The sequence below is a fragment of the Alligator mississippiensis genome, chromosome 3, assembly GCF_030867095.1.
Source record: "Alligator mississippiensis isolate rAllMis1 chromosome 3, rAllMis1, whole genome shotgun sequence".
Taxonomy (NCBI): Eukaryota; Metazoa; Chordata; order Crocodylia; family Alligatoridae; genus Alligator; species Alligator mississippiensis.
This window is the reverse complement of record NC_081826.1, coordinates 219,845,834-219,861,538: the sequence shown is the minus strand read 5'-3', so window position 1 is coordinate 219,861,538 and position 15,705 is coordinate 219,845,834. Positions and strand designations below refer to the sequence as shown.

The 15,705-nt window shown below is 45.0% G+C and overlaps 1 protein-coding gene across 4 annotated transcripts in view; it reads left to right on the top strand.

Moving 5' to 3' along the window:
* The first annotated feature begins 6,195 nt into the window (after positions 1-6,195).
* The window catches only part of SNCAIP (synuclein alpha interacting protein), a 77,318-nt gene continuing 67,808 nt past the window's right edge, over positions 6,196-15,705 (top strand). The window contains exons 1-2 of one of the 4 annotated variants that reach the window (XM_059724911.1): positions 6,196-6,375; positions 6,815-6,917. In XM_059724911.1, the coding sequence (XP_059580894.1) occupies positions 6,861-6,917 (57 nt within the window). In that variant the 5' untranslated portion in view covers positions 6,196-6,375; positions 6,815-6,860. Of the gene's footprint in view, positions 6,376-6,493; positions 6,584-6,814; positions 6,918-15,705 lie in introns of those variants that run through there. The other 3 variants (XM_059724912.1, XM_014608760.3, XM_019478096.2) reach the window with 3 other exon arrangements.

Sequence of the window (15,705 nt, the reverse complement as noted above, 5' to 3'; positions counted from 1 at the left end):
CTAACCCCCTGCCACTGGTTGAAGCACACGCTAGGATTACATGACCCCAGACCAGTACAATTCTTCTAGTTCAAAGAACTCGGGAAGCCCACAAGAGGTCAGGATGTTTCTAACATTACGGATTCTTACATGAAATCTCTGGCTTTATCTTATGAACCTTGTTTGCATACCTAATAGTGCTAGCATTGCGTGGCACCGGTGATCTCGGGGCACCCTGGGCTGTCATAGTAACTTGGTTAAGTCTCGCATGTTCTTCTCATGTGATTTAGATTAACTATAATCCATCACTACTGTTGCTTCCAAACTCCAGTCCTATTTTCTTAAAGCATACTCTTTAATTAAAGTTGAGTACTAGCATATTATTATTGTAAAGACTCATACTCAGGGCACTGGATTCAGTACAATGTTTGTGCTTGTTGCTAGGACATGGATAAAAACTGATCTTGAGTTACAGAATGGAATTGCAGGAAATGGGTTTATACTTGCATCATTAAAAACTTGATTTTTAAAAACCTAAAACAGATTTTCAATTAAAAGTATGTGCACCTTATAATAGCTAGAAATAACTACATTTAAATTTAATATTATGAGTGTAGTGCATTGACAAATAACAGTCTGGTTACAGGGGCCTCTTGGTCAACACTCAGTATGTTTGAATTACTGGGCATTTTGATAATAGGTGTGAATAAACAGAGTCAGTGTAACAGGAAAACAGGTAATTTAATTAGAAAAAGGAGGGTTTAGCTATTCTGCATCCTACTGAATATGATTTGTACTCTACAGCATTATGATAACGTTTGTCCAAGTTAATTTGACTGGCATGAGCTTCAAGGAGATTTAAATTTATTTTTTCCACATGCATACTTATATTTGTTATCTGAGTACAGTGCATATAGTAATTGTTAGGACTGCCTTCTAAAATCTAATTATAATTGAGTAATTGGTGTGATTTAATGTACTAGCTGCTCAACAGATACTGTCAAATGTTTCAACCCGCAAATTGCCCTAACTTTATAGTTTTTATATTTTAAGTCTTATACTTAGAATTCTCTCTGTTCATTTATTTTAAAGATCCTTTTTTTGCTTACTGCATTCAGAAATCTTAAAAAAAGAATTAAATGTGTGATGCATTGGTTAAAAACAGTTGGAGCAATTTATGCACTAAACGAGAAGCTGAGGCTGCGTATAGACTTCAGTTTGTTTAATGTTTGGTCTAGCAATTTGTACATCTGATAATTTGATGTTTCTAATTCCCAGAAGCAGGATGTCTCTGTTTACAAATATTTTTTCAAGAATTTTTCCTTTTAAGGGGATGAACAAATCCAGGGGTTGTATGAGGGTATTGGTCCTCCTACCAGTTTACCTTTTATCTATCAGTGGGTGCATCTCCATGTGCATTTTAATGTGGAGCTGACTAATTAGGTCTGCAGTAAAGTGTTGCTGTCTACACATGCATCAGTATTAGAACACAGTAAATTTAATTACCTCTGCTGTAGGATAGTACTGTCTGAGACTAGTATCAACCTATGGCAGAGTCATTTAGTGTGCCAAAACACATGTTTATAGAGTGACCAGGGCTGGCTGAGGCATGAGGGTGTTACAGTATGGGGACTGCCTGCCAGCCCTGACACTGCTACCCAGAGCCTGCGCTTCCCCCACCTGCAACCAGTCTGGGGCTGCTCCACCCTGGCTCAAACAGCTGCAGTCCTGGGCACATGTGAAGATGTTGTGCCTGGGAGCAGCTGACTCCTGCAGAAACTGTGCTGGAGCTTATTGCTACATGCTAATTATACATGTAGCTACACCTAGTATAAACAAAAAATATGCCTCTGGTCAAATATGACCAAAGTAGTAATCGCCTTCTAATTGTTCAGTGGTCTTTTGATCTTTTGAAAAAGCATTGATAATTATTTTTTCCCATTCTAATTAAAGGTGGCTACTGTTATCTTGGACCTTCTAGGGATGTCCAAGTTTTTTTGAGTAGACCTAAAAACTAAACTATGGCCCCTAGAAGTTATTCCTAAAGGTCTTGAGTGAAAACCCGTTGGGGAAACAAGGTAGCGGAACTTGTGTTGCCTTTTTTCTATTGTACCCAGTATAAATTAATTGAACTGCAGTCTCCATCAAAGACCCTCTAAATCTCTACTCTCTACACTACTTTAAAATACTTAGCCTTCTTGTTTCCTTTACTCCTTTGTTTGGGCCAATAGAATTAAACATTTCTTGCTTTAAAGACAATAGTGCATTCTTTGAAGTAAAAAGAAAAAAGGAACTATGATGATGACCTTTCATGACAGGGACATTTAAAATTTTTTACAGATTTGTCATGTGCAATTTAAACATTTGGCATTTCATGATCTTAGATTGCTTAACCATGTAACCTTATAGTTTAGTAATACTTTAATTGAATTTGGGGAGGGCAGGGAAAGGGTTCACCATTGAAGCAACAAGCTTAGAAGAAAATATCACCCTCTGGAATAACTTGCATAAATGCTGTATGTCAGGGATAGGCAGTGTTTTTAAAAATTCTAAACCTGGTGACAATAAATAAAGGTTCATATACTGCCTTTGTGTATTTGTTTTTTTTAAAGCATGCTGTGATGACACAGAGAAAAAGAGGAGACACGGGGGGGGGGGGGGGGGAGAAGAGAAAGAAAAGCACTAACCCCCTGGTGATTTATTGCGGCAGGAGGCAGAGTAGGCCCTTGGTCACAGGGTCCTAACCCACTTTTACCTACCCTACTCCTGTCTTCTCTTCAGTCACCCACCATACGTTAGCCTTAAATGGTAGGTAGAATAGAGAGGGAGGAGTTGGCACCTGATTGTTCTTGGCCTTTTACAGTGAGGCTTGGGAGATTACATCCTGGGTCTCTTCCACCCCTACACGATGCCCATGCCTCTCCAGAGAGATGTTGCCATGGAAGACACTGGTTCTTTAAGGATAAACTTAATTCCTTAAAATAGATGCTCTGTATTGACTGCCACAAAAAAGTAAAAATGCTCTCAAGTAAAAGACTTTTTTTCTTGGTGCCTGTCTTGGCCCTGCTTCTGACAGCTAAGATTGGTGATGGATGTTAGGCTGGTAGCTAGCTGTCATCAAATGCAAACATGAATCCGAACTGTCAGTTGTCAGATGGTTTGTCACAGGACTGAGTATGGATCTACTTACCACTATGAACAAGTGTTTTCACAAATGAAAACCAAAGATGGACAGCAAAGCAAAAGCTACTTTTTTTTCATGCAGGCATACTTTTGAAGAAGGGAAGACCAATATGCTGTAATCTTGAGTTGCTAGTCCCTTGCATTCTCAAATTCACCTCACAACCATTTGAACTTTGCTACTCAGATGCATGAGCTTTGAAAGTCAATCAGTTCCAATTCAAATCCTTCAATGTTCAGTCACTGAAAATACCGCAGTTCTGTGTCACTTTCACAGTATTGTCTGGGTTCACCAGAAGTGAAAACATGGGTCCTGTGTTGCAAAAGTCTTGGAATAGTCTTGCGAATTCATCTTCCAGCTGTCCTATGTAGTTTCATATACCCCTATTATTCAATTGATGTTACCCAGAATGGATTTTTCAGACTGAGCAAGTAATGGAAGGCAAATATTTAAATATCCTGTCTGAAAATGAACAACTTATCACAGAAAGCTTCCCAGTCTTCAGACAGCTGAAGGATGGTTTTCCATGTTCCTTGTAACCTAGTATTCAAATCATTTAAATGTGATGCAATGTCTGTCAAAGACATCAGTTTTGTTTGCCATCTGTCATAGTAAGGTCTGCATGTTACTGACCACTTTTTCCTCAAGAAACAGCTTGATGGATCTGAAACAAGCAAGAAAGCACTTGAGCATGTCACCTCAACTCAATCAGCATACATTACTGTGCAGCGCTAAATATCCATATGCAGAATCCATATCATTTGAAAGTTCACAGAATCTCCTGTATGTCAAAGAAGAGCGGGCGATTAAAAGGTTGACAAATTTCACAACCACTGTCATGATTTTGTTTAGATCAGAAGATGAGATCTTAGCGCACAGGCTCTCCTGATGAATAACACAATGGAAACTCATGAGGATGTCCAAACTCCATTTCAGAAGCTTTACAAATCTGGCTGTTTTACCTGCCATAGTAGATGCACCATCAGTCATACCAGAAAACATTTTGTGCAGGTCAATTTCTCACTGTGTGCAAAATACCTAGGGCAGCATTAATATATTGTTGGCCTTTTATTGTGCTATGCATAGTACTCAAAGAAAACAATTCCTCCAAACTTCCCAAACCGAGACAAAATATCTAACAACTATAGCATGATGGGGGATATCATTTATATCTGTGCCTTCATCCAGTGCAAGCCTTATCGCATTACAAGCAGGGAGATCTTGAATCATTTGTTCCCTAACATTAATTGCCATTTCATCTATTCACCTCTGAACAGTCCTGGATGACAATGGCATTTCATCAATGCAAACAATAATGCTTTCCTTATTTGCAAAATCCTAAAACAGATCCTCAGCACATTGTAAGAGAGAATCCTTTTAGTATTCTCCATCTGTAAAATACTTGCCTTCCTGAGCTATAGTTAGAGCTGCAATGTAATTTGCCTGTGTGGAAAGAGTATTTCTAGCTACAAAACAAGAAAAGCTGTCTGTGTTTTAGAAATGAATCAACAGCTTTTATAATGGATTCACATTTGTCTGCTTCACTGACTCCAGAAAATTTTGGCTTCGTGCTTGGTTGCAAAATGTCACTGGGTGCTGGAAGTACAAGATAGCACACTTTCATTGCACATGCTACAGACAACACCATCCCCTTGCTGCACAAAATCATACAATTCTCTCCATGCTGGCTGTAACTTTCAAATATCTAACTTTATGGATAGTAAAGAACCAAAGTTAGATATTTATATGCCTTGTAACTGTAAAATTTCCTGAAGTTCACACAAACCAAAGGCACTGCAAGCAATGTAAATAGGCAAAATCAGAAATAATTTAATTTATTTGAAGTGTGTGTAAATCTGGGTAAGTATTTCCAAGAAGGCAATCAGAGCAGAAAAACACACAAACAAGTGAGCAATATGATGTCTTTAAATCTAGGAACCCATAGTAGAGAGATCAAATTAAACTGACTATGACCTGTTTTGATACAGTTAAAGCTTGAAAAATATGAACTGGTTTAAAAGACTGAAAAATGGAACAAGAAATGATTTAACGGAGCAAAATAAAACTGAAAAATATGAACTATTTTGACAGAGCAACAGCTGAATATGAATCAGTTTAACAAAGCAAAATAAATCGGTCAATGTAGAGAGAGCAATGGCTGACTATTAATCAGTGTAACCAGGCAACGTAAAAGGAATAGTACAAACTGGTTTGAGAGAGCAAAAACAAAGCCTGAAATAATTTAACAAAGCAAAAGAAACTGAATAATATGCCATCTTAAACTATTTGCCAAAACCAGGAGCAGCACACGGCCCAGACAGAAGTTACAGAAGATGCTCTGTTTTGCCATGCCTTCATCTCGCCCTTCATGGCCCGAGGGGACAGATTTTCATCCAATCGGCAATGTTTTTAAACAGCATGCAGCTTGCACTTGTGTTTGGTCACACTACAAACCGCTTTCTGTGGCCAGACCAGGCGAAACTTGTCATTTCTGTCTGCACCCAGCAGGTTACTGAGCTGGCTGCCCCAAGAGCCAAGTGCTGAGCTCCTGTAAGCAGGCGGGGCAGGGCACTGACGCGGAGGTGCTGGTGCCCGCATCCCCTCCCCGCTGTGTCCCGCAGGCAGCACCACGCCCCCCGCCCAGGTCTCGCAGCCCAGCCTCAGGCACTGACAGGGTCAGGGCATCGGCAGGACGCAGCGGGGCTTTGTAGATGGCAGCAGCCCTGGGCGGGCGGCGGTGGGGGCGGCCCGCATGCTGCTGCCTCCAGCCCGGAGCTGTGGAGACGGCGCAGCCGCTGCAAATGCCCCCAGCCGGGCAGGCTGCAAACAGCTACGCACTTGAGGGAGAAGCTACAAAATTTGCCTCCCCTCACACAGCGTGCCCGCTCCTTTCCCGTGCGGGGCGGGGCGGGGCATGGGCGGGGGCTGGGCTCCCGACTGGAAACCCCGCCCCTCCCCGCGCTGCCGCTGACGACGCCGCCGCCGCCCCACGCAGCGGAGCCCGCCCCGCTGCCTCTCCGCCGCCCCGAGCCCGGCCCCCCGCCGGGAAAGGCTGGCGCGGCCCCGGCCCCGGCCCCCGGAAGAGGCTGGCGCCGCGCGCTTTTGCGGGCTCAGCTGCGCGGGGCGGGCGCAGCCCCCGGCCCGGTCCGGCCCGGCCCCCCGAGCCCCCCCACACCTCGGAGCCTGGCGCCGCGCGCGCGCCTCGGCAGCTTCAGGTGAGCGCCGCGCGGCCGCGGGCGGGGCGGGGCGGGGCGGGGCAGGGGCCTGAGGCAGCGCGGCCGCGCCCCCCCGCGTGCCCACACCGCGGCCCGGCATGCCTCCACGCCCGGCGGTTTTGTGCATGCGGAGTCACTTCGATTTCAGTCTGGCTCTGTGCGAGAACAGAGGCGTCTGCTCGGATGCAGCCCTCACTTCAGCAGCAAGGCACGTCTCCCTGCTGCTTCAGTAGCCACAATTGCTGCCCCGCCCCCCTCCCTCCCCCCCCACGATGGGTAGACAAAAAAAGAGAAGTGGAATGTAAAGTTTTAGGGAGCGTCCTCTGATGGGTGTGAAGATCGTTACCTCGAGCAACGCATTGGCTTCATAGAAAGGTTTTTGTATCAGGCCCTTGTATAACACTAGTTTTCTCAAGTTCCTACCTGTCTTTTTAAATAGGACTTTACTGCTGTTCTGATTCGCCCAAGATGTACATAGACAAATAATGGAAGCCCCTGAATACCTTGATTTGGATGAAATCGATTTTAGTGATGACATCTCTGTAAGTATAAGTCTTATTTTATCTGTTTCAAGGGCCACAATTGTTAGGTGTCTCAGTCATGCAGTTTTGGTGGTGGTGGCCAAACCCTGCTTTGCCCTTATGCGTGGGGATACTTTATTGTACTTGTTATCTATTATATGTTATATTGTTGCGGGTCACTTGAATTGAGACCATTTGTTTGCTTATCTACAAGATCTGACCTGGTCAACACTAGAAAGGGCAGAAGTCCAGCAGGGTTTTTGCTGTGCGTGTGTGTTTCTTTTTGTTTTTTGGGGTTTTTTTGTAAATGTGCAGCTTTTATGGTATAACTAGAATCAGAAGGGTTTCCAAGGATTTTAAAGACAATGTCAGTCCTGGGACTGCTCTTAAAATAATTCTAGTTTGAATTATAAGCAAAAATATTGCTCTTCTGAGGTTATAGACAGATGTAACAATTGTATCAATATCAAAGTATGCCAGTACAAGCTGTTATGATACAAGGTTAAATCTGTATGATCCTCCTTCACTCAGGGTTAAAGTTAGGGCAATTTAATTAACTTTTACCTCCTTGGGATCATGCAGATGTAACCATTAGAGCATAGCAGCTGCTGCACACTCCCAACCAGCAGCTCGCCTTCCTCTTTTAAAACCCCTACAATTAGTGTTTGTCCATACCTTGAAGTATGCACTTTCCAGCTCTTACAGGAACCACTGAAACACTTCATTCCTTCTTTCTAATTATACTTCTGCTACAAGTGTTCCTGTTTTATGAGTGAACCTGTTGTTTATATACCAAATGCCTGTTTAATGAGGGCAGTTTAACATGCACATAATTCTGATGTAAATTACATTTATTAATTTGATTTGCAGGTCACCTGTGCTGTCACTGACAAAGTGAAGCCTGCATATCCAAGACTATTATAAACTTCTCTTACAGAGGGTCTCATTTTCCCTGCTGTAGTTTATGCTGCATAGTGTTGTCTGCAGCAATATAAATGTATCCTCATTAAAAACTGCTCTGCAAAGCAATGCTGTCTCTGTGAGCAAAGGAAACCCTTGGCTGGTAGCTAGCAGAAGGCAGAAGTAGACATGCCCACACCTTCTGCTAGATGCTATGGCCCCTTCAGCACCTGGTACCTGTCTAGGGTGCACTTCATGCCCTGCCAGCGGGGCTGCAGGCAGAGCTGTGTGGTGGCACCAATTGCTTTATGGGCATGAACAGTGCTCTGGCAGCTTACCCATGGCAGGTGCTCTTTGCTGTCAGAATTTCCAGTGACAGACAGTCATGGGTAGGCAAGGCTAGTGTTTGGGTAGGCAAACCTTTTGGAAAGCTCCATGTGCTCTATTCCCATACAGCTTCCTTTTAAAAGGGATTTTATTTTTACCCTTTTTTACAATGGCTTCTAATTAAATGGGGATAAATTACAAGATAAGGCCCCAGTCGTGAGAGGATAGGTTTTTCTGGACAGCTGTCTTGTTTATATCTATTACCTACTAGCTTGGGTGTCTCAAACTTACCTGCCTTCCCCAAGCCTGACCCAAACCAGAGGGCTCCTCACAGGCCAGATCTGGACCAACATCTGGTGGTGGGATGAGCAGCAGTGGCAACAGCGCAGGGGTTAACATAGCCATTGCTTTCACCTGCCACTGACACATCCCCAGTGGGCTCTATACTCTGGATTTTGGTGATGGGCCCTGCCCTGACTCATCCCACCCCCAAATCTCCAGCCCCTCTAGGAACCCCATGGGCCAGAAGACACTGCTCCATGGACTGGATTTGGCCCACAGGCCATGTTTGACATCCCTATGCTGAATCATGTCCCCATATGTGTTTCTAGGCACAATTTTACAAATTCTTAGTGAAGAATAGATTTAGATCCAAAGTTGATTAAGTAATGACTAAAAATTGTTAAAACGTGATGAGTGTTCTTGTGGCCCAGTGAAGTGATATGATGGTCTCAGCCCATTTCTGAGTGGACAGGTATACGCATCAGAAAGTCATTCTTTCAGCTGAGTTCCTTGTCAGACAACTCGGCCAAGGGTCACAGGTTTTTGTGTGCACAGAGATTGCCCATGGCATCTAGGAGCTATTTTATATTACTAAGGGGGAAAAAATATTTAAAATTTTATTTTGATTGTACATGGGTTCCTGAATAAAGAGAAACTCTAACCTTTTCTTCTGTTTTTCAAACTCTTAAGCTACCCTGATTTAAGTGCCACATATCACAGATTTGTGTGCACGTTAAATAACAGAGTAGAGTTATGTGACCTTTATTTAAATTACACACACATCATTATGTTCAAAATGACATTAAGTATTGGAGTTACATGCTTTCATTTATTATTATTATTATTATTATTATTGTGAGAGAGCAAGGTACAATCCCCCCAAAAGAGCAGGAACAGGATAAAAGTGACTTGGTGGGAGCATCTACATGTGCAGTTAATGCACCTGAATTTTCTGCGCAGAAAATTCAGGCTCATTAAAGCACTCCCCAGCGCATGTCTATATGTGTGCCCCCACCAGAAGTAAATTGAGCCCAACAGGAGCAGCCCAGTCCAGGGCTTATCCTGCTCTGCTCTGCTCTGCTCTGCTCTGCCACCCTGCAGCAGCCAGGGGGAGCTCCAGACTCCCCTCAGGTGCCAGCCCCAGGGACATGGAGGCTTAGCCCCAAGCTCCACAGGGAGAGCTGTCCCAGCTCAGTAGGAAGCTGCTTCTCAGCCACTTGGAGACCTTGAACTGTCCTGATCTCCATGGGGTACAGAGAGCTGTCATGGCCAGCAGGCAGATGCCTGGGAGCTGTGACAGTCTCCTGTCCCTTGCTGCCTAGGCTGATCAGGAGCAAATTGCTCCTGGTCAGTGTCTACACATGCGGTAAGGTGCATTAGTTAATGCACTATTTTTATAGTACCTCTATCTACAAACACTAGAAAATGGTGCATTAGACTAATATACTGTGCAGTAATAGCTGCACATGTGTAGACAGTGATGGTTTACTGTGTGCATTAGATTAATCTAATGGACAGTAAAGCATCTCTTGTAGACACACCCACTCTGTAATTAAAAGATTGTATTTGATCTCTGATATGCCTTTTTAAAAGTCAGGGTGCACAGCTTTAACCTGCCACTTTTCCTTGGCAGAAACATTCATAAAATCAGTCCTGTTATTTAATTTTAATCTGTTTTAATCATTACTTGGTGATTTCTATGTTCATTAATTAAAATGCAAACCGTCTATTGCACACCCATGTTATACAGATTAACATTACACATATTACTGATTATTGTAACACAGAGGTTATAGCAAATATCCCAATCAGATCCAGGGCCCCTTGCATTAGATGTGGAATAACATGCAGGAAGACAGTATATTTCCCTAATGATCTTAAAGCAGGGGTTGGCAATTATTTTGGCTCAAGGGTCACTTAGGGAGTTTTAGTGAGCTGTGGTTGCTTGGGTCTGCATCCCTGCCTCCACCCCTACTCCCGCCACATTTCACCAAAATTCCCTAAGTGACCCCTGCGGGCAGCTGGAGTGGGGTTGTGGGTGAACAGGGAACAGTATGTGGGAGCAGGATGGGCTGATGGGGCTTGGGCCAAGGCTGAGCTTGGGCTTGTGGGGCAGTAACAATGCAGGACCAGAGCAGAGCCTCAATCCACTGACCACTTGCCCCTGTGATAGGCACCAGTTCTGCAGGCAGAGGAGTACAGGGAGTAGCTCACAGCTCCGCCATGGGTCCTGGTCTCACATTGTCAGTGCCCAGTGATGGGGTCTCCATGGTAACTGGCTAGGACCCGTGCAGGCAGGGTGGGCAGCCAGGCAGACAGGATGGGGCCACAAGCAGGAAGAGAGCTCCATCCGGGAGCAGGACAGGTGGGTGGGGCCAGACCTGGGATCTTGGTTGGTGACAACATGGGGCTGGGTTCTGGGATGGAGCCACAATCTTCTCCCTGCACGTCCCTACCTGAAGAACGAGTACCCATCACAGGGCCATGCAGGCAGCAGATTGGAGCTTTGCCCTGGGCCCTGGCCTTTTGCTCGTACTGCTGTGCAATCCCAATCCCCAGCCCCATCCATGCATCCTGCTCCTTGGTGCCACTCCGTGCCCCTGGCTGTGGGTGTGGGGTAGATGGGCGGGCGTGCCTGGGCAATGAGCCTGGGTCCAGCAATAGCAGCTGGAAGGAGTCACTGCTGGAACTGCTGCGAAACAGAGTCTGGCTGCTGTGCTGCCCAGCCCCGCTGTATGCCATGGTGCTGTGGGACCAACCACATGTGCCAAGACTCAGGATACAGTTTAACCCATAGAAGAGCTACATTAAGGCAGTTGTAAGTTTGTGATGGTTCCAGGATATCTGTTACTCACTTGATGATTTGACTCATCTTGAATTATCAGCCTTTTCTCCTAGTTACCTTTAATTATTGCTCACTCTAATAATACATGATTGGCCTGGAGGGGGTGGTTACAATAGACTATACAATGAATGTGAGCCAACACTGTATTCTTGTTGCAATAAAGACAATGGCGTATTTGGTTCTATTGACAGGAATGTCTCTTGCAAATCAAGGGAAGTGATTTTACTACACTATTTGGCACTGGTGAGGGTCCATCTGGAGTACTGTGTCATTCTTGACCTGGATGCCAGGCCATTCTGGGGTGCCATGAGCCTCTTCCAGGGTACCGCAACATGAGTGCTGCCATAGCCAGGCTAAACTTCCCCACATGCTTCCTGGAGAAAGAGATCAGGCAGTAGCTGTGGCTGGAGCCTATGTTCTTCCTGTAGTCCTTCCTGGTCTGACCCCATATGTTCCTCCAGGGAGATGCATGCTAATCACAGCCATTGGTGTCCACAGTTTGTTTCCTCACAATCATACCATCCGCCTACTGTTTTTTCCTGGGTTATTGCCACCATTATTTTTTGGTCTGTTGTTTTAATATGTGCACAAATGAATTCTGTATTAATTAAAACAGTGTTTCCCAAATAGTGTGGCATGACCCTGGAGGGGGACAGAACATTTCTGTGGTGGATGCAACTAGAGGCAAGGGGAATGTGTAACGGGGGAAGTGGTGGCAGCAAGGGGTATTAATGGGAATTGGCAGCATAGAGAATAGACAGCAAGGGAAGTAGCAGTGGTCAGGGGAAGTGGTGACGGTTAGTGGCAGCTGAAGTAGGGGAGTGTGAGTGGCCTGCTGTATTCTGGTAGAGTGTAAACTCAAAAGATTTGGGAGGCACTGTATTGAAGGGGGAAAAATAAAAGTGCTGATGTAGCACCGAGCTTTTGGGCAAGTTTTTTTTATTTATTGTTGTCAATTCATATTCATCTCTTAAGCTTATGTGGACTTCTGGATCAGAGGTACTATATAAATAAATAAAATAAGCTTTTTTAGAGTGCCTTGCTAATCCATAACTACCTCATTCCTGACCTTCAGCACCCTCAGTGATGCTGGACACAAATTGTCAGTTTGCTAAATTGTGTGAGAGCTCTCTGAAGCAGGCAGAAGTCCAACAGATAAGACCACCCTATTCATTTTTAGTTATGAACTGAGCTAGGGTTTGTAACTGTGTCCCTGGAGGAGAATTTGTAGTGCTCTTTGTCTTTCTGCCAGAACAGTATGTATATGGTAGTACTTTTTGGCTGTTACTGTTTTGCTTGTTATAAAGCTTTTTGTAAATAGCTACCCTTGAAAAATATCCAGAAAAAGGACATTACTGCCTGCTTGCAAATCCATAAAATGAATTTAAAAAAATTAAAATTTCAAAACTTATTTAAAATGTTTAAACTTTGGCGTACTAATGCACCTATAACTTTAATTCCCAAGCTATCTCTGATTGTTTGTTTTTAAACAATACTTAATATCCAGTTTTAAGGCAATATATCAAGGAAAGGGTTTAGTGTCAAATCAGTACTGTAAATAGTAGACCTTAATTTGGAACCAAAATTAAATTTTACTTAAGTTGATTTAATGCAAATGGAAAAATTGCTGAATTTTTTCAGTCTAGAAAGTAAACAGCATTGCCCTTTTCTAGAAAAAAAGGACCATAATGTTAGTAACATCTGAAAAAAAATGTTTTATAATAACCTTGCTTTATCATCCAAATAACAACGCAGAAGAAAGGAGTTTCATATTGGAAAAATTTAATACAATAGCTGAAGTCATTAGTTGCATCTGCACACGCACATTATTGCGGAGTTGACTAATTAGTGACACAGTAAAGTGTCGCCATCTACATGTGCACTTGTATTTGGGCGTAATAAACTAATTAACTCCACTGTAGGATAGTACTGTCAGGGACAAATGCTATCCTATGGTGGAGTAGTTTCGTGCATCGAAAGGCGTGTGTAAACAGTGACTGAGGATGGCTGGGGCACAGGGTGCTACAGTGCAGGAGCTGCCTGTTGGCAAGTCCCACACTGTAGCACCCTCATGCCCTAGCCAGCCCCTTCATGGCACACTGAGCCAGGTCAGAGCAGCCCTGGACTGGCAAGCTAACTCCTGAGGTCACCTGCCAGCCTGAGCTGCTCTGCACCCTGGCTCATTGTGCTACAGTCCATTGTGCATGTGTAAACACGCCCAGGAGCAATAAATTCTGGCATGAACTGCACTAGAGTTTATCGCTACATGCTAATTGCATGTGTTAATGTACCTATTGAGAATTTTCCCACTGGTTCTGTGAAAGCAGGACAAGATCTTTGATCTTTTCAGTGGCCACCATGGACTTGATTCTGTGAGGTTCACAGTGTTCCCATTGAGGGGTTGGGCAACTCTTATGAAATACTTATTGCCTTAACTTTTCTTCATTGAAAGGGAGAAATGCTTTTTTTTATTGAGTTAAAGATTAATAAGTACCCAAAATTATCACTATACATTTCATCTTATTTTATTTTAAAACCATTTGTAAACCATTTCTTTTATGTCTCCGTGCTGCTACATTTAACTTTCCTTCCACCTAGTTTTTTCTTACGGTTATTGTTGGGCTGCAGGTGAATCTTAAGCATGAGTTACGTTGCATGGAAGATGCTTGCTAAAGAGTGTGAGAGAAGTATATGTTTCCTGTGTAGATGTGAATGCTTAAATGTGATTGTATTAAAATATCAAAACCATGTTAAATGCAAAGATTTTAGATTTTTTTTAATTCCTTAAGACTTTGTGGTCCCTTGTCACTTGAATAATGGTTGGTTATTTAACCAAGGAGGTTGTATTTTAGTGATGTGTGCCCATAGATGTATAGTTTATTTCAGAGAAAAACAGAGCTCAGCCAGATTCTCATTTAATTCTTAGAAATCTTTTGCTTTTCCTTATCTTTACTAGCTGTTAATATTCTTTTTCCACCTCAGACATGCAAAGATTTTATATTAAGACCTGGTCAGCAGGGATCCTTATTTTCTCTGATAAAAAATGGACAATTCTCTGATAAACCCAAAAGCCTTGATTTAAAATGAATGCCCCCCCATAACTTCCCCAGCCTTGCTGGTGCCTCTCACTCCCTTCTCACTGTCCCCTGGTCTTGCTGGTACCCCTTGCCCCCCACCCACAGCTTCTGCTCCCCCAGCCCTGCTGGAGGGAAGTCCCAGTTGCCAGGGCTATGGGGCCAGGGACCCAGGTCCACAGCCCTCGGCCCCAGGCAGGAGGCAGTGGCTGCTGCATTAGAATGAAGCCCGGCTCCCTGCCTGCTGCGGGCTGAGGGGGGCTGCTCCTTGCTCTGGCATGCACTCCCGAGAGGTAAGGGGAGAACAGTGCCCCCCAGATCTGTGTGTGAGGTGGGGGGGCTGCACACTACCCACTGCGGGCTCCAGCCCTGCTACACTCCCCTGGTGCCTCCAGAGCCTGGCTTCTGTAACCCAGCCCTGCAGGGAACAGGAGAGTCACGCAGGAATGTGGCTGTCTGCCACTGTGGCTGCCTGCCACTGTGAGCTCCACACTGCCCTAGTGAGATGGCCCCTGCCTGCGTGCCTGCAATGGGGGTGGCAGTGCAGGGTTGCGCACAGGGGATGTGGGCAGCGCAGAGCTCTCTGCAGCAGGCAGCTTCCTGTGTGGCTCTGGTGTTCCCTGCAGCTCTGGGTCACACATGCTGGGCTGCAGAGGCCCCAAGGGAGGGCAGCAGGGCAGGGAGCATGATCCTGAAGCAGGTAGTGCATACCCCCCACCCTGCACACAGATCAGGGGGGCACAGGTCCCCCCTTGCCCCCCAGAGTGCATGCTGCTGTGGGAAGCAGCCCCCCAAGCCCACAGTGCACAGCCCGCCCCACCCCCACCTCATGCACAGATGTGGGAGGTGCAGGTCCACCTGTCCCTCTGGGAGTGCACACAGTGGCGGGGGGCCGGCCCCATCCCCCCACTCCCCAAACAAGCCATCTACAGCCCCATCCCACTCTCTGCTGGCATGCATTGCAGCCCTGGGCCCCAAGCCCCAGGAAGTGCCTGGCTGGGCAGGAGCCTCAGCCCAACTCTGCTCAACTGCCTGCTTCCCTCCCTCCCTATGGGGGCATCAGTCCACACCAGTTTACATGCAGGAGCTGCTCTCTAGGCTGCCTGGGGCCATGTGCAGATATATGCACATAGAACCCCCTGCCTGACTGCGTTCTTCCTGCTCCCCACACCCCCCAGCCCCTTGCAGGCTGGAACTCTGCCTGCTTGCAGAGGGCTTGTTGCAAAACTGCAAAATCCACAGGTTTGTCTAGTAAAATGAGAAATCCACGTTTGCCTCCAGTAAAAGGTAAAATCTGCAGTTTACTCTGTTTTTCAGTGGGGAAGCAGAAAACCTGGATCTCTGCTGATCAGGTAATGTGCTGAATGCCCTCTATTTTAGG